At 42.1% G+C, this 22571-nt stretch overlaps 1 protein-coding gene across 1 annotated transcript in view; it reads right to left on the bottom strand.

The window, feature by feature from the left end:
- Positions 1–22571, bottom strand: part of meltf (melanotransferrin) — a 61328-nt gene that overhangs the window by 23477 nt on the left and 15280 nt on the right. Inside the window, exons 4-9 of the mRNA XM_078564111.1 lie at positions 18029–18214; positions 15197–15353; positions 12711–12778; positions 9906–10093; positions 7332–7506; positions 4299–4450 (exon numbers count right to left, since the gene is read on the bottom strand). Of these exons, the coding sequence (XP_078420237.1) occupies positions 4299–4450; positions 7332–7506; positions 9906–10093; positions 12711–12778; positions 15197–15353; positions 18029–18214 (926 nt within the window). The remainder of the gene's footprint in view (positions 1–4298; positions 4451–7331; positions 7507–9905; positions 10094–12710; positions 12779–15196; positions 15354–18028; positions 18215–22571) is intronic.

Genomic DNA, 22571 nt, shown 5'->3' with positions numbered 1-22571 from the left:
CAACAGGAAAGGATGTCTGCTGCACTCCTCAGTTTGCAAGGCATGATGGAGGAGTCCTTTAGGCTGAGGTGATAGTGCCGGCATTGCAACGCACCGTGGTCAACACTGGTAAGATGGCGGCCGCCATGGAGACCTTGGTCCAGGACGTCACTCCTGCACTGCTGTGTGGGCTTAACTCCATCGCTGATGCCATAGTTGGCCTTCAATAGTATGTGTGCAAGAGGTGTACTGGGCAGCTCAATCTCACTCCAGCTACCCCTTCCACTCGCGGAGTCAGCCTGGGGCCCTCGGGCACCCATAGGGAGGAAGATCTGCCAGTGCATGCTCGGGCCATCCACCCAAGACTCTGGGAGTGCATCTAACTCCCCTCTTCCTGTGACCTCCGCTGAGGAGGGTGCCACTGCCACACAAAGGACTCTGGAAGCAGGTCGGGGCCCTCCAGGTCTCAGCCCTCCAGAGGACGCCCACCAAAGTCATTACAAACAAGGCGTCACGCGCAACAGGCTGCCTCCACCTCTGGTGTAGATGTCCAGGGACCACCAAGACTTAGAGGCAGGGTTAGGAAAGTTAGGCAAAAGTAGTTGCACAGCCTGGCCACGGGTGTTGATCACTTGTGCATCCTGCTCACTATTGTCAATGAACTCCTAAGAATGTCACCCTGCCTATGGCTTCTTGTTCTGAGGAGTAGTGTTCTTGTCATTCAGATGTGAAACATTTCTGCACAAGATAAAAGGCAGGTGTCTCAGTCCAGGGTCCCTTCCCTATGCTCTGTGTGGCCCTCAGACTACAGTGATTGTCCAGTGCCTCGTTCTCTGGAAACAGTACTGATGCCTGCATCTCAGCAGTGCTGGTCATTACTGCCAGAATATCATGGGCAGGCTCCACAGAGTTCTCTCATTCTCTCTGTGTGCTCTCAGCACCTTTAAGGTGGGGCTGGCCCCCATGACACCAGTGACGCTGTGCACCAGCTCCTGAAGGGCTGAGGTACTGAAGGCGGACACAGCATCAGATGCGTCTAAAGTTTCCTGGCTGCATCCCTGAGATGGCCCTGATCACGGAGCACAAGCAAATTGCCCTCAGCAGATAGGAGTCAGGCATTCTCAGAGGTTAGGTGAAAATCTATGGAGTGTCCTCACTGCATGTTGTCATCATCCTCCTGCGATCGAGCGACTATTAGGGCCTCCACTGCATCTCCATGACAGGAGATTCTCTCAGTCAGACGTTCACAACTGCAATGTGAGGATCTACGGGGACAGCTCAGTGCATGTCGTCGTCCTCGTCCTCCACAAATCTGGCAGCTATGAGGGCCTCCCGATTGTGCCTGCCTCGTCTAACCAGTGTGAGAGAGCCTCATCCCCGTCATCGTCACCACCGAGAACCCCCTCACCCTCATCCCCCTCAGCGTCCTTCTCATTGGAGGAGACGTGCAGCTCCTCCATCTCCTCCTCAACCAGCTCCTCACCCTGTTGCAGCGCCAGGTTGTAAAGGGCACAGTAGACGACGATGATGCATGACACCCTCTGCAGACTGTATTGTAGGGCTCCACCAGACCGCTTCAAGCACCAGAACTGCATCTTCAGCATCCCTGTGGTCTGCTCCACTAAGTTGAGAGCTGCTGCATGAGCCTCATTATAGCGCCGCTCTGCTGCACTCTGAGGCCGCCTCTGCGGGTAGCCCTTGTCTCCAAGGAGCCAACCCTGCAGCCTCTGTGGACCCTGGAAGACTGCAGGGATCTGCGAGCGAATCATGATGTAGGCATCGTGTACACTCCCTGGAAACCATACGCATACCTGCGTTTCTGGTGGTCACATACCAGCTGCACGTTCAGTGAGTGGAAAACTGACCCCAGACACCCCTCATCCCTCAGAGTCGCCTGCGGGGCCAGGCATTTTTCCCCACCCCCTGGTGTCCCTGAGGCCTGTAAACAACGGGCGAGCTGTGGAGAACGCTGCTGCTCACTCACCTCAGCTCCCCCAAAGCGCACATCGCCTGTGTGCTGTTGTGAAACACATCAGCGTGCTTTCCCGCCAAGGTGGATGGACGATACGGCGGGGTTCCTAGAGCCTGGCGGGATGGCCTTTTAATTCTATGCTAATGTATTACAATTAGCTCCCTGCTGACCAATGGCGGGAAACACAGCCCGTCGGCAGGCTGAGCGGAAGATTGCGACCTGCCTTCACATAGTCGTGAAGTGGGTGCCGCCATATTTTCCGTACACGCCACCTATCACGCTCGCCACCAGCGAGCTCGGAAAATTCCACCCAGTATCTTACTGATGAAAAGCCACAGACCTGAAACACTGGGCTGGATTTAATGGCCTCAATGACACCAACCGAAGAGATGGTGGCAACCCTGCCGCGGCCATCCCTGGGAGGCCTAATGGGATTAAGCCCCATCAGGCACTTAACTCCTGCAATCAGGGTGCTCGGGTCCTTCAGGATGGATGCCCCGTCTTCAAGAGCTGTTGGCCAGTCAGACGCCAGTGGCTGTTCATTACCAGAAGTGCCACTTGAAGCAGTGGCCACTCTTGGGACTACAGGAGGTCTGGGAGGAGGAACATTGCTGGAGACCCCAGAACCTGGATTATTTGGGTTTGCCTAGCTGGGGTCAGTCGGCCAGGCTGCATCAAGTTGGGGCAGGTGGATCAATTTGAAGGGTGGGAGGAGAGGTGCCCCTTGCTGCTAATGGGTTCTCTGTTAGGTAAAGAGCACGCAAGCAGGAGGACCCACCTAACCCCCAGACATGCCGGCAGCTTTTGCCAGACAGCTTGCCCAGGTGTGTAGTCACAGCATCTATCGCTGCTGCTGCCCCACCTCCCCCGACCCCACCACTGGTACACTAGGTGGCGGAAAGAGGTCCTTATGTGGCCATTAATTTGCCATTCAAAGGTTTCAAATGGCCTAAGGTTGGGAAGGCCAACCTTAACCTACCCCATCCCGGACTTAGTTGTGGGGGGAGGGGAAAGGAGAAGGAGGGTGTTTGAAGATTCAATAGGCAACGGGATGAGGGACATTAAATTTTCCCCATTAAGTCTGTTTCTCTAGAGAGATGCAGCCAGACCTGCTGAATATTTCCAGCATTTTCTGTTTTTATTTCAGATTTCCAACATCTGCAGTATTTTGCCTACACTATCTTGGTAACATAGATTGTCTGTTGACAGGATACTTTCTCAACAAGGTCGAGTCCTCTCCACACCCAATGTCCAGCATGGATCAATGGATAATATCAGAAGTGGGAACTCTGGCTGATTTTCCCCTTCATACTCCACAGGAATTAAAGGTCAACTCAAGTGCTCCTGGTTGATATCTGCTAACAGTTTAATCAAACTAAACATCCTGACACATATGTCTTAATATTACACCTCCTTTAATCACTAGGCCTAGAGTAAAAGTGTAAAGCAAGCATTACTTTACCATTTGATTGTTTACCGAAGATGTGTTGATTATGCCACAAAATTGCAGGATGCCTGCAGCTCGTTGCCTGTTGACAAACCCTCTGTCCCCCAATCACAATCACAATTCCATGATGCAGAACTGTTGAGTAGAAACCAGGCAGTTCCTGAGGTAAACAGAACAGCACGTACTTCGAGCTGCTCTTGTATGGGAATCATTAATCAACACTGGCATAGGATTTGGAGAAGGTCAGCTACCTGCCCTCTGCTGAGAAATGGTATTTGCCATGGGAAAATCCCAACACACAGTAAAGTAACACAAAACAAGAATCTAAAATAGCGGATTTCCCAATTACTTTCTTGCATAATTAATCAATAGGTACTGAGATGGTAATCTGCTTATTTAATCATATTTGGATAGATAAGCTGCTGTAATTAGGTAATATCTAACTCTTCTGAGATGCCTGTTCACTGTTTGATCTCCTGGCCTAATCAGATTCAATCATATTCCATTCTAACTGGGCAGGGAGAACAATAAAATACACCAATCTGAGAGTTGAAATCTACCAGAAATGCAAAAGAATCTTAACTAAGAATTAAAGAGCTTCATTGCTTCAATGCTTTGTGCTTTTTTTTTTTGCATTCTTTTGAAACAACCCAAATACACTTAGGCAAATGTTTCTATTAGGGGTTGAGATCTGTGACTGACCATTCACTCTAGTATAATGTCTCAACTGAAAAATCCAATAAATTGCAAAAAAAGTCTTGAATTATTCTGACGTGTAACAAAATCCAGGTTTTGCTTGTTTTGGTGTTTCTTCAAACTCCTGCAGGAATTCTATGTGTGTGTGTATTCACCCATCTTGAACTTATATTGGTAGTGGCATTGTGCAGATATGAATCCTACCTTGATCTTTGTCATGCAGTCATTGGGATTGTCACCGGATACACATTGAATTGGCGGTGACAGGTTTTTGTTATTGAAAGCTTCAGCCATATCGCTACATTTCAGCAATTCGCCTCTGGACTGTGTGCACCAACGCAGAATGTTGGGCATACCTGTGTTAAGAAAAGCAGCACAAACTTGCTATTTCTCTATACTAGTACAATGTCAATATCACATCTTTTTACATAACAAATGTAACATATTTCCATTTTATATCACAGAAGAGCATTGGAAATAGCTTCAATTCAAGCATAGAGCCTAATGAGCCAAATGCCCTATCTCTGCACTATAAATTTCCATGATTCTAACAAGTGGCCTCATATTCACAGTTTCCCCACACAAATAGTTCCAGATTTTTGCTCGAGCTGATCAAGAAAAAGTGCCAAGGAAGGACTTATAAACTGCTTCACAAAGAAGAAGGGAAAACCATAGGGTGAGTCATATAGAGGTATTTGGCATCGCCTTGGTAAGTCCCAGGAAACTGGCACTCAAATTGACATCCATGGCATCCCTGTGTGTGCCACTTTCTCCTGCTTACCTGAAGCATCACCACAGTTAAGCATTATTACAGTTAAACCCCACTTGCAGCCAGAGACTTTCAATTCCCGTGCGCAAAAAGAGGAAATGTAGCTCTATGGTTTTAAACTTAAGTTGAGACCTACTGGAAATCCACAAGACTTATGAAAATGTGGCTCTTTCATGTTGCCTGTTCTGCAGAATTCCTTTGTATCAACTGAGGGAGTACCATATGTCTGCAATTTATAGCACTCAGCTGATATACTGATTATTAAAACAAACTCAAAAAAATTATACCAACGTAACACAGCCAACACATCTAAGACAACCAGACCATTCAACACTTTTTTTAAAAAATGTACTGGACACAGACCCACAAGTTCATGTTTTGTTGTGACCACACTGGGGTGGGGAAGAGAGGATTGAGGGAAATAGTGGACAAATTTCAGAGAAAGAAAGCTGATGTCAGACACCTAGAACTCAATACAATAGAAAGCAAAGATGACTACAGAAGGCGGAGGGGTGAAATCAAAAAGGAAATTAGGAAAGCAAAGAGAGGGCATGAAAGAATATTGGTAAGCAAAATCAAGGAAAACCCAAAGATGATTTACCAATACATCGAGTGAAAGAATGACTAAGGAAAGAGTAAGGCCCATAAAAGACCAAAATGGTAATCTATGTGTGAAGGCAGAAGACGTGGGTATGGTTCTTAATGAATACTTTGTGTCTATCTTCACAAAAAAAAGGGGACATTGCAGACATTGTTGTTAAGGAGGAGAAATATAACTTTTTGGCTGTGATAAACAAAGGGAGAAAGTTGATAAATTACCAGAGTCGGATGAAATGTACTCCAGGCTGTTAAAAGAAGCTAGGGAGGAAATAGTGGAGGGCCTGACCATCATTTTCCAATCCTCATTCGATATAGGTGTGGGGCCGGAAGATTGGAGGTCTGCCAAAATTGTACCTTTGTTTAAAAAGGGAGCGAGGGATAGACCAAATAACGATAGGCTAGTCAGTCTAACGGTGGTGGGCAAATTATTCAAGTCAATCCTGAGGGACAGGATAAACTGTCACTTAAAAAGGCACAGTTTAATTAAGGATTTATTAAGGGAAGGTCATGTCTGACTAATTTGATTGAATTTTTTGAGTAAGTAACGAGGATTGATGAGGGTAGTGTAGCTAATGTGGTCTAAATGGATTTTAGCAAGGCTTTTGACAAAGTCTCACATGGCAGACTGGCTAAAAAAAAGCCCATGGGATCCATGGGAATGTCATAAGCTGGATACAAAGTTGGCTTAGTGGCAAGAAACAAAGGTAATTGCTGGGTGTTTTTTGCGACTGGAAGGCTGTTTCCAGTGGGGTTCTGCAGGGCTCAGTACTAGGTCCCCTGCTTTTTTGTGGTAGATATTAGCGATTTGGGTGTAAATGTAGGGGGCATGATCAGTAAGTCTGCAGGCAGCACAAAAATTGGCCGCCTGGTTGCTAGCGAGGAGGATAGCTGTAGACTGCAGGAAGATAGCAATGGACTGGTCAGGTGGGCAGAAAGGTGGCAAATGGAATTCAACCCAGACCAGTGTGAGGTGATGCATTTGGGGACGTCAAACAAGGCAAAGGAATACACAATAGATGGGAGGATACTGAGAGGTGTAAAGGATGTGAGGGTCCTTGGAGGGAATGTCCATATTCCTGTTCATGTCCCTGAAAACAGCAGAACAGGTCAATAAGATGGTTAAGAAGGCTAATGGAATCGTTTAACTTATTAGCCAAGGTATAGAATATAAGAGTAGGGAGGTTATGATGGAACAATATAAAACATTAGTTAGGCCACAACTTGAGTACAGTGTGCGGTTCTGGTCACCTCATTACAGAAAGGATGTAATTGCACCAGAGAGGGTACAGAGGAGATTTATGAGGATGTTGTCAGGACTGGAAAATTGCAACTATGATGAAAGATTGAATAGGCTGGGCTTATTCTCCTTGGAACAAAGGGGGCTGAGGGGAGATTTGATTGAGATGCACAAAATTGTGAGGGGCCTGGGTAGAGTGGAAGGGAAGGGCCTATTTACTTTAGCAGAGAGGTCAGTAACCAGGGGACAGGGATTTAAAGTGATTGGTAGAAGCATTAGAGGAGAGACGAGGAAAAATGTTTTCACCCAGAGGATGGTAGAGGCCTGGAACTCACTGACTGAAAGGGTAGTAGAGGCAGAAACCCTCAACTCCTTTATAAGGTATCTGGATATGCACCTCAAGTGCCGTAACCTGCAGGGCTACGGATGCTGGAAAGTGGGATTAGGCTGGATGGCTCATTTTTTGGCAGGCACAGACATGATGGGCCAACTGGCCTCTTTCTGTACTGTAAACTTCCTACAATTCTCTGAAATTTCCACTGTGATAAACCTGTTGCCACTCAGTAACAAGAAGATTCAGCTCAGTGTGTTAATGATTCTGAGCTGTCTACAACTGAAAGATATCACTTACTGTAGCAGTCAAGTACACGCAAGGATTGTAGATATTCTGAGCCCAGCCAGGCCTGATAAGTTTCATTCTTGATCAGCACGAATTCTTTGGTGGAGTCCTTGAACAGCAAATCTTTGCTATCATATGAAGCAGAATCAAACATCTTAAAGCCAGTGGAAGTAATGCCAAACTTTTTCTGTAAGTAAAAGATTTTTTTCAAATGAATGGTTTGATGCAATTGCTTTTCTTCAGAGTTATATAATTCGCTACCATTACTGAAAGGGGGTGGGCTTGTCTACATGTTGGCTCAGGGTCTATGGGCAAAATTTTTAGCTTGGCGGGCACACGCCTGAGCAAAAAATGGCACACGTTGACGTCTGGCGAGTGTCCCAATGTCAACACACAATTGCATGATATTTCGTTCGACAGGCGCGTGCCGGAGTCAGTAGCGCACCCGCCGACAATTAAAAGGCCCGTTAAGGTCATTAAGTTATCAATTAAGTTGAATTTTTCATTGCTCTTATGGTTGGCAGGCAGGCGAAAAGGCCAAGCGGCCTTTGCACTTATTAGGAAACCTCATCCACAGGTGGGATGAGGTTTGCTAAAATAAAAAAAATTAAATAATTTTAAAACTTAATACCATGTCCCTGCTCATGTGACAGAGTCACATGAGGGGACATGTTTCATTACATTTTTATTTTCTTTATTTTTTATATAACTCTTCATCTCCCTGAGGCAGCTCTGCATGCAAGTGCAAAATTCATGCTCCCCCCCCCGGCCCCAGCCCACACAGGCAGCACTCTGCACTGCCGCTCATGTTTCACACTGGGCGGGCCTTAATTGGCCTAACCCTGTATCTAGTGCTCCATACACCTGGAGGGGCTTCTCCCAGTTCTTTCACAAACCACCTCATCTGTCAAATAACCCAACTCTTTGACATGAACTTTATTCTCTAGATTAATAAAGATTCGAAACTTGGTGTAATGCCTCAAACGCTTAAGAAAAAGCAGATAATCCCTGAGGGAAGCAACAGTGAAGCAATGAGGTTGAATCTGCGCTTCCATGAAGCTATATTTTCATCCCATTCTACAATGGGTCCTGATTCTTTGTTTCACCCTTTCCTCTCAGGTACCAATTTTATTGATTTAATTAATCTTGCCATTGCATTCTGAAAAATGCATGAATCTGGTGATATGAATCAGAACTGGAATGCTATCATGAGAAGGTTTCAGTATTAGGTTATCAATATTTCCAAATACACTTTCTAGCAGCTCTCTAAGCTTTCTGGAGTCTTTTTGCTCCACATTCACCTCTCAGTCCTTTTCTTTGTCAATCTCCACAAGTCCTGGGGAAAGATATGACTATCCAATCAATGAGAAGCTATAGGAAAGTACGTGTCCTGACCCAGTTTCATGAACTTTACCAGAAACTCAATCATTCTTTCTTGTAATCCTGAGAGGAATTTAAATCCATGGTTTGAATGACAATTCATCTCTCATTTCTTAAACGGTTTTTGGTCTTAAACCTGTTCGCTGGCAATCTGGTACATCCCAGCCCCAGAGCACCAGGAACTGTCAATGCATTCTGCATAATCTAATTCCTCTGCAATCCAGTCAAAAAGAAATGCGTACAGTTTTCAGGCTAGTTAGTTGAATTCTTTCAGGCCAGGTCTTCCTTCCTGGAATATTATGCACAGTAATTGACAAGACACCCTCAACTGTAGATATAAATCCTTAGAAAATCTGCAATGAATCAATGAGCTGTTTCAGCAAACAGTATCTTTATCTCAGCTTACTATAGGTGATGATTACTTGAACCATATTTCACTTCCAGGAATAGCATCCCAGGAATCCCAATTACTCCTCTCATTAACACATGGAAACTATTACTGAATAGTACAAATATCTGATACTTTATTAAATAAGGTACTGGAGAAATCTATTGGAATTAACAACATAAATGGGTTTAAGCAATAATTAGGTGAGTTTCTGGAGTGCAAAGTGATTTAATTTAAGGAAAGAACCAGAGGCTTCAAAATGTAGAACTTTTTTATGCAGCAAGTGGTTAGGATTTGGAATCTACTGCCTGACAGAGTGGCGGAAATAGATGGAATAATAGTTTTCAAAAGGGAATTGGACAAGTACTTTAAGGATAAAAATTGCAAGGATATGGGGAAAGAGTGGGACTAACTGAAGCACTTCGGAAAAGCTGGTGTAAGCTTGACAGGCCAAATGGCCGCCTTCCGTGTTGTACTATTCCATGATTATATGATAAGATGGCCAATAGGTAGAGCTAATTTATGAAAAAGGAACAGCTTTATTGGGCCAAATTGCTTTTATCTAAACAAAAATTCTTAATACATATGCTCTAATCTAAGAATCCTTTTACAAACGACGGTCTACAGTCTAAACTTAATACAATAATTGATTCTTCAACTTCAGGAGTACTGTATTCTGTACTTTTCATATTCTTTATTCAAAAGGTGCTTCAACTAAGTGAATAGCCTAATTTTCTCTTGTTCATAAACACTCTTTAAACATCTTTTTAAATGTTAGGATTTTAAAAATTGGCTGAGTTGGCAGAAAGTCTCCATACCTGTGCAGCATCCAGAGCGTTGAAGACAGCTGTGCCATCAGTATCCAATCTCACTACAACTGCACGGGCAGGCACTCTGGCAAGGTGGCACGCTTTCCAATCTGTTACTTCAGCACGGCTTCCATCACGACACAGAAGCTGATAGTCGCTCGAATTAAGGTCCTTTGCCCATGTCATGGGATTATTTCCTGTAAAATAGTTTATTGCTGCCTTTGGCGAAATCATACTACTATGATGCTGCACTTAATTCACATTTCACAAGTACTGATGCAGTTATAATTTATAGCTGCCTACAAAAAATTGTAGCTGAGATTTTGCCACATTTATTGAGTCGTAATACAAAGAGCAACAGTTTATCAGTGCTGCCTAAATCTGCATTTCATTCATCGTACTTTGGTGCAATGCCTAGCATTTCTTGACACCAAATGCCTAACATTAGCTCAACTGAGAACTGGCAAATATATCCTAATCTGGAGCAAGCAAGTGATTGACTTGTGCTCAAGTGCTCTACCACTTGAGCTGAGAGATTACATCAATCCCAAATCTGTTGTTAAAAAATAAAATCAAGCATTTCACTGGTTTAGGAAACAAAACAAATGTCAGGAGTCGGGGGGTGGGGGGAAGGAAGGGGAAGAACAAGTAATCCTTGAACAACGCACAGCTGTCATAGTGACACAATTACAAACAGTCATTTTCCAGTACCACAGTGTGCCATGCCTCTCAGCCAGGCACAGCTCCAGGGCTCTTGTGTATGATACTAAAGGGCTTATATCATCTATGCCATATATCAGATCTGCAGGCTGTGTTAATGTAGATTCTGAATGAGTTGGCTAAGTGCTTTTCTTTCAAGAACTCTGAAAGCAGGTGCAACCAGACAGTTCTTCACTGACAGTAACAAGCGTTAGAATTCATGAAACAAAATTGCAGATAAGGACCCTACACATCAAGAGTACAATCAAAATGGGGCTACCATAATGCTTTTAATGCAGACTTATGAAGCAAAGTACTCCGACGGTAACTGCATCAGGACATGAATGTCCCATGATTTGTTCCTCCCCTAGAAGACTGCATTTGCTTAGGCAATCTTTAATCATACCTTCGCTGTCATCCAACCACTGAACACAGAAATTGCTCTTTGCTCTTTAGATGTGAATTTTAGCCTAGGTAGACTGATAGTTTCTTTCTCTCTACCTCTCCTTTTATATGAGATACAGGCCATTGAGTGAAGTGGTTAGGTGATGAATGGAACACTGGGAAAGAAACAGAGCAGTCAGTTAAGGAATGAAAATAAAGCTAGACAGTAGGCCAGTCAAGCAAAGATGGAAGCCAAAGCTGATATAGTCATGGAACAGCTTAATCTCTTATCTGGCATCTTTGACCAGCAAAATGAGATGCTTGAAGAGAATGAAGTCATTCCTACAGCTGAGACTAGGAGCAGCTAAATTCCTGGGATTAAAGTTGGATAGAGGTTGGTGTGTAGGGTTGCAAACTCCAATTGCCATTAGTCAGTCAACACATCCATCCTTGTGATGTACTGCCTTCCTATGCCAATTGGAAAGCAAAAAGATTTATTATCCAATTGGATGATGCTTGACCGTCAGCCAAACAGCCTTTCTTCCCATTTATAATATGTTTATATCTGGTAATGAGAAACATTTAATGAAAATGAAAAGAAAAATCTTTTTTAATGTTCTTATGATATTTCTCCAGGGTTGCACACAGCAGTGTCCTGGAGATTGATCTTCAGTTCCTGGAGACTTCGGGGCTATCCTGGAGGGTTGACAACCCGAGGTGAGAGCAGCAAAGTAGGTTCTGTTCAACTTATAAGGGAGGGTTGCCAACTCTGTTTGGTGGTATTCCTGGAGGGGGTGAGGGTGGTGTGATCACATGACAGTTTGACCATGTGATGCCTGCAACTGTTATTTAATTTACCTTATGATAGACTGGGTCCCTGCAGTTGAGTTTTGTTTGTGGTTTTGCACCAACAGCAACTGTGTGTGATGTCACAAGAACCAGGAGGCCATTGGTAAGCAGGCAAAGAAGAAGTGAAACCTAGGACAGGGAAGAGGGGGAACTGAAGGTGGAAGGAGCCATTTGCAAAAGGAAAATCAGAGATGAGAGGAACTTTGGATCCACCAGTAACAAATAATAGTTCACTGAAATTGCACCGATAGGCACTAGTAAGACTGAAAACACTCAAATTCCCCTTGAAAGAAGCACTAATGAAACAGATCACTAAAAATCCATATATTATTATTAGTAATAGGTATAACACCCCATCTATATCTGATAGTAACTCTATAATCAACTGATATTTTCCAGATTCTCCCTACACTGCACGAAGTGCAATCAGCCTCCCTAGTGGAGAACACTTAACAGATCTGATCTCTCTCACTATCTTTTTAAGACTCTGGTTTGGATTAATTTTCTGTGTGAAAGTGATAACTTAAAGTGGAAGCCTCAGTTAGAGATGATCTGTACATAGATTTCATTCCCCAAAACTGTGCCAGCACAAACTAATCTGCAAACTCACCAAAGTGAGGTCACACAAGGGGCTGTGAGCTTGATGATTGGGACAACACTCACAGGGCACATTGTCCTAAATCACACTCCAGGTGCAAGACAATCAGTGAGAAAGGCCATAGAAGATCTACAGGTATTTTTTTAAACTTCAAGTTAGCAGAGGGAACATAAGTAAACTAGAGGTATATTATCAATCCTGTTTGCATTTCATAATATGATACAATTCCTTTAACAGACCAAACACAAGTGGAACAGAATATAGAAAGTTACACTGTCACTCACCATCTGTATTCTCTGACACAGTAGAATGTTTAACAAAGGCAATATCACCTGTTTGTTCAGCTAGGCACCTGAAGAGAAAGAGGGGTACATTTAAATAGCCAGGTATAGGTAAAATATATCTTGATGGTAAAATGTCAAGGCTGTGTCAAATGATACAGCTGTATGTTGTTATTCCTCCAGCTACCCCACCCTCCTATCTCCAACCCTAATGCAAAAACAGCAGCTACAAACACTGTCAAGCCACCCATGAATGTAACAATTAGCATCCAGAACAAAACATTTATTTTTCTAGAAGGGATCAATGTCAAAGAGCTTGTGGGCTGTGTGTTTACATTACAAAACTTTTTTCCATCAGTGCCATTTGCTGCCAATTACACAATTGTAATCTAGGGAGTAAGGAGCGGAGTTCTGCATGTACACAATATTGATTCCAACAGGAGGGGATGAAGGGACTTCAAAAACTTATGTACTTATGGTTGCACTGCACACTGCAACAGGGTGCACCAAAGCAGAAAGCTTCAATCTCCACCTATTTGTTGAGTTCCTGATCTCAATCTCATTACAATGAGGAGGAAAATTAGGTCACAGAATCCCTATCAGGCCACCTAGAAGCCCATTGCAGAGAGATACAGGCAAAGGGCTGGCACCAGTTCATCCATCTGTTCTTTAACCACGCCTTGTATGATCCCGAGGAGGAAAAAAAAGAGACAAATAAAACAATTTAGCCAACTTTTAGCCAAGCTAAGTTTCCCAATGATGTACTTGGGGCTGGTAAATCACTTCAAAATAGGAGGCAAGGCGTAAATATTTTTGAGAGTCAACTATGATCTATTAAATATGTGATTGGCCATCGCCTGGCTAATCAGAATACTCAATATTACTCAACCCCCTAAAGTAACTCTCAGGTCAGCAGCATGGTATTCCATACAAAGGAACGTAAGTATGTATAGAACAGGAAAATATAATGCATGCTAAAGATTCTCTGAGGCAGCCAAATTGGAGTCTTCAGCCAAAAGCTGGTTCAACTTGCTGCTTTGATAAAGGAGTTGAAGCTCACACTTGGGACAACTGCCCGGAGGCTCACTTAAACGCTGATTTCCATTTTAAATGCCTCCTACTCTCAATAAGGAGGCTGCATGCTACTTTGATAAAAAGTGCTTGTCTGACTGCCCTCTCCAAACAGCAACCAGCTATTTGGGAATTAACATGACACTGATGTGGATTTCAAGCACTATTTAAAGGGACACTCACCATTTCATATTTACTCGCTGCTGATGCTGTGGAGGACCTCAGGGCCTCAGGACCATTTCTGGGACACTTTGAAGACTGCACTCTAATAACATTCTGCTAATTCCTTAGGACTTTCTAAAAAATAGTGAGTGTTGTCCTACTCCATTTTATCACCAGAGGAAAGGGAGTGCTTGGTCACTGGCATCTTGCAAGGGGTCCCCCTTGGTCTGCAGGAGGAATAGAAGGAGGATATGAGGTCAGGCAGAGCAGCATCAGCTGCTACAGCAGAGAGGAACGGGATATCGAGGAGGATGAGATGGCATACCTCTCTCCACCGAGACAGGACGCCCCTCCTTCTCGGGATGGACTCAACCACCGGTGCCACGTCCAATAACCTGTTGGCACTGTCTGTTTAAACCATCCTGCAGTCTGCCAATGTGTGCCAGCCAGCACACTCTGTACCTTTAGTGGAAGTACGTGTGAGGAGCTCACGTATACAGCTTCATGAAAATTGTCTCTAATTAACATTTGAATGCTAAACCTTCAGGTTTTTGGTTCAGCACCTGCAGGCAAATTCAAATTACATCAGCAATTAGGACTAAAATTAGGTGCTAAAACCATTTTCAAAAGCCTTGATTTATTAGCAGAGCACTCATTTAGTGCCTGTTTTCACCCTTTGGCCAAAATAACCCCGAGTTGGTCTGGTCAGTTCTCGGATCCGTCATATCCCACAATTTAAAACACGTTGTAATTCCACATTAGTGCATCTCTTGATGAGAGAATGAGAATTTTTAATGCAAATTCCTTATTGTATCAACCCTCCAATAAACCAAAGGTGTCCATATATCAAGACTTTAGATCAATAGGACTATTTTTTGACATCATCATTCCATAACAGTTTTGTGGTGCACTAAAGCTCAGGATAAATGAATGTATTCCCTTTGAGTGAAACATGCAATAAGATAAACCTTTTTATCAATACTAAAGGTAACCAGTCAGTAGTATTTACAAATTAGTAATATTATCAGTGTCTCAACTGTTGCCCAACTCTGCCCACCCATGAGAAGGCTAACTAGACAAAGAGAAGGGATTGAACCCGAGAACTTGCAATCTCTAAGAATTAGCACTATACCCATTAGGCCAGTAAAAAGGATCATTCTTATGATCTTTATATTACATACCATCAAGTGCTCTAAATGGTTGTGAAACTATTTGTTACAGTTTACAATAAAAGAAAAGATGTTGAAATGCTATACCTGAATGCCCCACTGTCGTTAAAATATCTCTCATTAGCATTGTCCGCACATTTGTTTTCATTTTGTTCATCACCGATACACAACTGGCAAAGGTTTGATGGAAAATTTATACCTTGTGCTCCAGGGATGCAACTTTGAGTGAAAAACTCACTCACAGCTGGAAAGAAGCAAAATAAATAATTCATCAGTAGTGATCAGACATGTAAGGGTATATTTTTGATAGTCCACCTTGAAACAGAAGCTTCTGTCAGTAATTAAAATTGGATTAGAAATAAGAATTTTGTTGCATAAACTTCAGATTTTTTTTTCAGATTACTGAATAAAGTTGCGAGACAAAGATTTAAAGAAAGTTATGTGTAATCTTAAATTTTAATCACAAGGTGGGAGATAAGCAATAATAAAATAGCTTTCCAATTTATACCCTGCATGATGGTCTTTTTTATCCTCGCTGCCTAATTCAGAGGATCAATGTCAAGTTCCTGGATGCATTAGAAATAGGAATGATTTTCATCTGATAGACATAAAGTGGGCGTAACTTATTGACTAAATGGGAGATAATCTGTTATATGAGGTTTCCACCCATTTAGCTTCCCATCCAATTTACAAATGTATTCTGTTTTAGCACCAGAAGTGCCCACCAGTTTGCCATTTGTTATATTAACCTCAGGTCCCGATTACAGCAGGCAGATATTCACACAATTGCCCAGCATTTACATTCAAACAGCTTTTGATCATCTACTGTCGATTTAAAATGGGTGTCCTTAAAAGATCTGTTGCTTCTGGTTCTCCACTTCTATGTTCACTAGTCTGTAATTTTCCACCCACTTAAATGAATAGCCATGGTAGCACAGTAGTTATATTACTGGAGCAGTGCCCTAAACTAATAATCTAGGGATCATGAGTTTAAATCCAGTGTGGCAGTTTGAGAATTAGATTTTGGTTTTTAAAATAGTTGCTACCTGTAAAATTGACTGAAGCTGTCAAATTTTTGTAAAAACCTAACTGCTTCATCAATATATATATATATATATATATATATATAAAAACTTGCCCTAGCCTAAGTGTGACTCCAGTCCCACATGAATGTGGAATTGAACTCCCTTCTGTAGTTGCCCAGCAAACCACTAAGTTGCATCCCTAGGATGGGAAATAAATACCATCCTTAACAACAGTGCTCATGTCTTGAGAGTGAATTTTGAAAAATGAATCAGGCTGGCAAGTGTCAAAATAGAAAACCCTGGATGGTGTTTGATTTGTAAACTGTACAATCCTTAACTTCTTCCAGTTCTGATATAAGATTATTGGCCTGAAACGTTAACTCTGAACATTTCAGTATTTTCTATTTTTAAGATTTGCAGCAGTATGTTGAGAGAATGTTTGAAGATTTTCTCTTGTTATTTTTGTTTTGTTTCTTCCATCTTTTTGGTCAAGAGGCTTTGTGTTCAGTGTTCTGGGACTATCATATTTTTGGTATATTCACTAGAGTGGGATAGTGACTTGTCCATTGGGAATTCCCACCTTTCCTTGTGTTTTTCAAAGGAAGAAGAAGAGAGATGCCAAGCCCATCAGCTTGCTTCAGAGGTGGGCTGTGCTGACCCATTGCTAGCCTCACACCCAACATAGGGCCCAGTGACCTGACAGTGAATGTGCAGAACTGGTTCCACAGGTCCTAGATAAGCATAAAGTCAAATGAAGAACTGTATCATCTGTACAAGCAAGGACTCTCACAGTTAACGTGCATTTTAAAGCTAATACTGCAGCTGTGCTCACAGCTGCATCTTCTGTTCTCTTCTGTCATGTCTAATGCATGTTTAAATGCTTTCCTATGGTGAAAGTGCCTTCGAGTGACAAAGAGGTCCCCCTTGTCTCTACTACATCATTATCAGCCATCAGATAGGAATTTCATGTGCTTTACCACACCATCATTTGGGAAGAGACTCTTTCCTGCCTTCACATTTGTCTTGACAGCTACTGGATATTTTGTTATACAGTTGAAACATTCATGAAAAATATTAGCAGCCATTCCAAAACCTACTAACATTTTTGCTCCGTGTGTGGCCATATACCTTTAAGGATTCCTTCAAATCTGGCCACCAGCTCTTGTAAGTAGTCTTTAAGGACTGTTTACATGCAATGTCCTAATTTACTTTGTGATAAATTCCTAACGTAAAGCTCAATATGGGCCATTATATAGCTGAAATTGAACCCGCAAAATCAGACAATGTCAGCATGCTCACATCCCAATTAGTGACCAGGCCTAATCATCTACCTGGTTGCTGGTCAGTCACTAACAAAGATATCAAAAACGATAGAGAAATTCTCCTTTGCACCAATGATGTAAAGGCAACTGAAGCTAAGACCTAAGTCTTTTATGAATAGTTTTTCATACATTAAAATAAATCTTTATGTTATATAAGAGGATATAGGAGCAGGGGTTATTCATATGCAAAGAGTGCAATGGGTAAAAGACTGTGCCTAAAGAGGAAAGTGTGAGAAAATGTAACTAGGAAATTAGACAAAAAAGGAATAGATGAAGACAGAGATACAGAAATATGGATACAGATGCGGAGAAAGAGTTGGACAATGGAGAGGCAGACAAAGGACATAAAATATTGACAGAAAGATAAACAGATGAGACAGGCAGCAAGGTACAAATAGAATAATGGAAACAATTGATGGAGACAGAAAGTGACGGATGAGAGACAAAAATAGAAACAAATGGTTATAGAGTAATTGATTACGGAGAGGTAGACACAGAACAAAAAAGACAGGAACAGACAGAAAATGCAATCCACAGATACTGTCATTAAGAATCAATTACTTCAGATTTACCTTGTGGAATGTTACAACCTGTCATAGACATTTTCCCAGTGTAAATCAGATAGCCAATAGGAACATTCCATCCTGCTGTTCTATTATATCCAGTGTGGCAGGATTTTAACATTTTCAGATTGTTGATAGTGATTGAACTGTCCGATTTTCTGACAACAGCCACTACATAATAAAGAGTTCCAACTTCTAAAGGAGCAAGAAAGAAATAGAAAATGTATTAGCACCAAAAAAGTCAAAAGAAATCAAGCAAGTCATTTGAATGTATAAGAATTTCAACAATACAACTCAATGGCACACCAAACATTGTTTCTACCTACAGAACTATTGGGAGAATATTTAAGATCTCAGACACTCTCCACTGCTCCTTATATAATTTACTTTATAAGCTAACCCAATTCTCTAAGCAGATTCTCCTACAGTGTTCCCAAGATTTTTTTTCACAAAAAGGAAACTTGAAAAAGATGGAGGAGCATGCTTGCTTCTGATCCTTAAGGTCTCACCAAACTACCAGCCATGGAACCGTCCACTTCCGGTTTTAGCATAGGAGGATGGGGATGGACAACCAAGCCACTGCCAAGAGGCAGGCTGCTCATTCAAATATTTGAATTTATCCCAGACGTCGGGAAATCCAGCAGCTAAAGGGAAGGAAAGACTGCTTGTGAGTTAGCAGGAGATGATGTGTTTGTTAGACTAAAGAGGGAAGATAGGAATCAACATTGTTGTTGTGGGGTTGGAGACACAAATAGGACAGACTGGGTAAGGCCAGCAGGTTTCTTTACCTAAGGGGCATTAGGGAACCAATTGTAATTTTTATTGCAATCCTACAGATTCACAATCACTGTTACTGATACCAGCCTTTCATTTCCAGATTTACTGCCATGATGGGGTTTGAACTCAGGTTAGTTGGATTATAAACCCACATCATTAGGTTGTTAATCCTGTAACATGGTCCTGGGTGGACAGGGCCACTCAGCTCCTAACCTCATTACAACCTTAATCCAAACACGGACAAAAGAGATGAACTCAAGAGGTGAGGTGAGAGTGACTGCACTTGACATCGAGGCAGCATTTAGCATCAAAGAGCCCTAGCAAAACTGAAGCCAACAGGAATCAGGCAGAAAACTCTCCACTGGCTGGAGTCACACCTAGCACAAAGGAAGATGGTTGTCATTGTTGGAGGTCAATAATCTCAGGCCCAGGACATCACTGCAGGAGTTACTCAGGGCAGTGTCCAAGGCCCAGCCATCTTCAGCTGCTTCATCAATGACCTTCCTTCCATCATAAGGTCAGAAGTGGGGATGTTCGCTGATGATTGCAAAATGTTCGGCATCATTCACCACTCCTCAGATACTGAAGCAGTCCATGCCCATATACAGCGACACCTGGACAACAATTAGGCTTGGGCTGATAAGTGGCAAGTAACATTTGTGCCACACAAGTGCCAGGCAATGACCATCTCCAACAAGAGAGAATCCAACCATCTCCCCTTGATATTCAATGGATTTACTATCCCCTACTATCAACATACTAGGAATTGCCATTGACCAGAAAGTGAAATAAACCAGCAATATAAATACCATGGCTACAAGAGCAGGTCAGAGGCTGGGAATTCTGTGGAGAGTAACTCACCTCCTGACTCCCCAAAGCCTGTCAGGGTAGAAGTGAGTTCCTGTTTGTGGGGCACTGGCAGCAGTATTGGGGAAAGTGGGATCTCTACTGTTGGGAAGGTCTATACCTGAACCCTGCTGGGGCTGGTATCCTCACGAGCCACATAACCAGGGAAGTAGAGAGGGTTTTAAACTGAATAGTCCGTGCAAGGGATCAAGTTTGGGAATATGTGGTAAACCAAAGAGTAGAGACAAGGCAAGAGAGAAGGTTTTACTATGGGAAATGATAAACAGACCATGACATGAAGGAACAAAGAGTACAAATCTAACAGTAAATCAGCAGACAAAGCTAGATGCTACAAAAATAATGAAAGGACAAAACTAAAGGTTCTGTATCTAAATGCACATAGCATTCAAAACAAAACAGATGAACTGATAGCACAAATAGAAATAAATAAGCATGATCTGATAGCCATTACAGAGACATGGCTACAGGATGACATAGATTTGGACATGAATATTGAAGGGTACGTGACATTAGGAAGGACAGGAAGTTAGGGAAAGGTAGAAGGGTGGCTCTGTTAATTAATGATGATAATAGCATGTTAGAGAGCGATGACGTAAGTTCAGGAAACCTGTAGAAGCGGTTTGGGTTGAGATGAAAAATGACAAAGGCAAGAAGTCACTTGTGGGAGTGGTGCACAGGCACCTTAATTGTAACTACACTGTAGGACAGAGTATAAAAGAAAAAATAATAGGAGCTTGCCCTTAAGGTACAGCAATAATCATAAACTGGAAAAATCAGATGGGCAAAGGTAGCATAGATGAGTTCATTGAATGTTTTCGGGATAGTTTCTCAGAACAGCACGTTCTGGAGCCAACCAGAGAGCAGGCTATATTAGGCCTGATACTGAGCAATGAGATAGGATTAATTGATAACCTCATAGTGAAGGCACTCCTAGGTAGCAGCGATCATAATATGATTGAATTTGACATTCATTTTGAGGGAGAAACAAGTGCGTCCAAGACTAGTATTCCAAACTTAAATAAGGGCAAATATGAGGGCATGAAAGCAGAGCTAGCTAAACTGGCAAATTAGTTTAAGGGATAGGTCAATAGAGGTTCAGTGGCAGACACTTAAAGGGATATTTCAGAATACACAGAATACATACATTCCAATGAGAAAGAAAAATTCCAAGGGAAGGGCCCACCATCTGTGGTTGACTAAAAAAGTTAAAGCCAGTATCAAACTTAAAGAAAAAGCATATAATTACGCAAAGACGGGTGGCAGGTCAGAGGATTGGAAAGAATATAAAGAACAGCAAAGAATAACAAAGAGATTAATAAGGAAGGAACAATTAGAGTATGAGAGAAAGCTAGCTAGTAATATAAAGACGGGTAGTAAGAGTTTCTATAGATATTTAAATAAGAAAATAGTTAACAAAGTGAGCATTGGTCCTATAAAAAGTGCATCTGGGGAATCAATAATGGAAAGTAGGGAGATGGTGGATGAATGGATGAATTAAACAGGTATTTTGCTTCAGTCTTCACTATAGAGGACACGAGTAACATCCTAGAACTAGCTGTAAATCAAGAAATGGAAGGGAGGGAGGAACTTTGGAAAATTACAATCATCAGGGAAGTGGTATTGTTGGGGCTGCGGGCTGACAAATTCCCAGGTCTGGATGGACTTCATCCTAAGGTCTTGAAAGAAGTGGCTAGTGAGATAGTGGAGGCATTGGTTTTAATTTTCCAAAATTCCCTAGATTCTGGGAAGGCTCCATTAGGTTGGAAAATAGCAAATGTAACTCCTTTATTCAAAAAGGGAGCGGGACAGAAAGTAGGAAATTACTAGCCAGTTAGCTTAACATCTGTCATAGGGAAATTGTTAGTTGCTATTATTTACGATGTTATAGCAGGGCACTTAGAAAAATTCAAGGCAATCAGGCAGAGTCAACATGGTTCTGTGAAAGGGCAATCATGTTTAACCAATTTATTGGAGTTCTTTGAAGGAGTCACATGTGCTGTGGATAAAGGGGAATGAGTAGATGTATTGTACTTGGATTTCCAAAAGACATTTGATAAAGTGCCTCATCAATGGTTATTGTGGAAAATAAAAGCTCATGGTGTAGGGGGTAACATATTGGCATGGGTAGAAGATTGGCTAGCTACCAGGAAGCAGAGAGTTGGCATAAATGTGTCTTTTGCTAGTTGGCAGAATGTGACGAATGGTGTGCCACAGGGATCCTTGCTGGGGCCTCAAATTTTTAGATTTATATAAATGACTTGGATGAAGGGACCTAAGGAATGGTTACTAAACTTGCTGATGACACAAAGATAGATAGGAAAGTAAATTGTGAAGCGGACATAAGGAGGCTACAAAGGGACATAGTTAGGTTAAGTGAGTGGGCAAAGAAATGGCAAATGGAGTATAATGTAGGCAAATGTGAAATTGTTCATTTTGGCAGGAAGAATAAAAAAGAAGCTTATTATCTAAATGGTGAGAGATTGCAGAGTTCTGAGATTCAGAGGGATCTGGGTGTCCAAATGCTTGAATTATAAAAGGCTAGTATACAGATATAGCAAGTAATTAGGAAAGCTAATAGAATGTTATCGTTTATTGTGAGGGGAATTGAATACAAAGGTAGGGAGGTTATGCTTCAGTTATACAGGGCACTGGTGAGACCACATCTGGAGTATTGTGTACAGTACTGGTCTCCTTATTTAAGGAAATTTGTAAATGCATTAGAAGCAGTTCAGAGAAAGTTTATGAGACTAACACCAGGAATAAGTGGCGTGTCTTATGAGGAAAGGTTGGACAGGTTAAGATTGTTCAGGAAAGTAAGAGGCAACTTGATTGAAATCTTTAAGATCCTGAGGTGTCTTGGCAGTGTGGATGTGGAGAGGATGTTTCCTCTTGTGGGAGAATCTAGAAG

This window comes from Cetorhinus maximus, chromosome 19 (genome assembly GCF_964194155.1).
Source record: "Cetorhinus maximus chromosome 19, sCetMax3.hap1.1, whole genome shotgun sequence".
Classification (NCBI taxonomy): Eukaryota; Metazoa; Chordata; class Chondrichthyes; order Lamniformes; family Cetorhinidae; genus Cetorhinus; species Cetorhinus maximus.
This window is presented reverse-complemented; position numbering and strand designations above follow the sequence as displayed.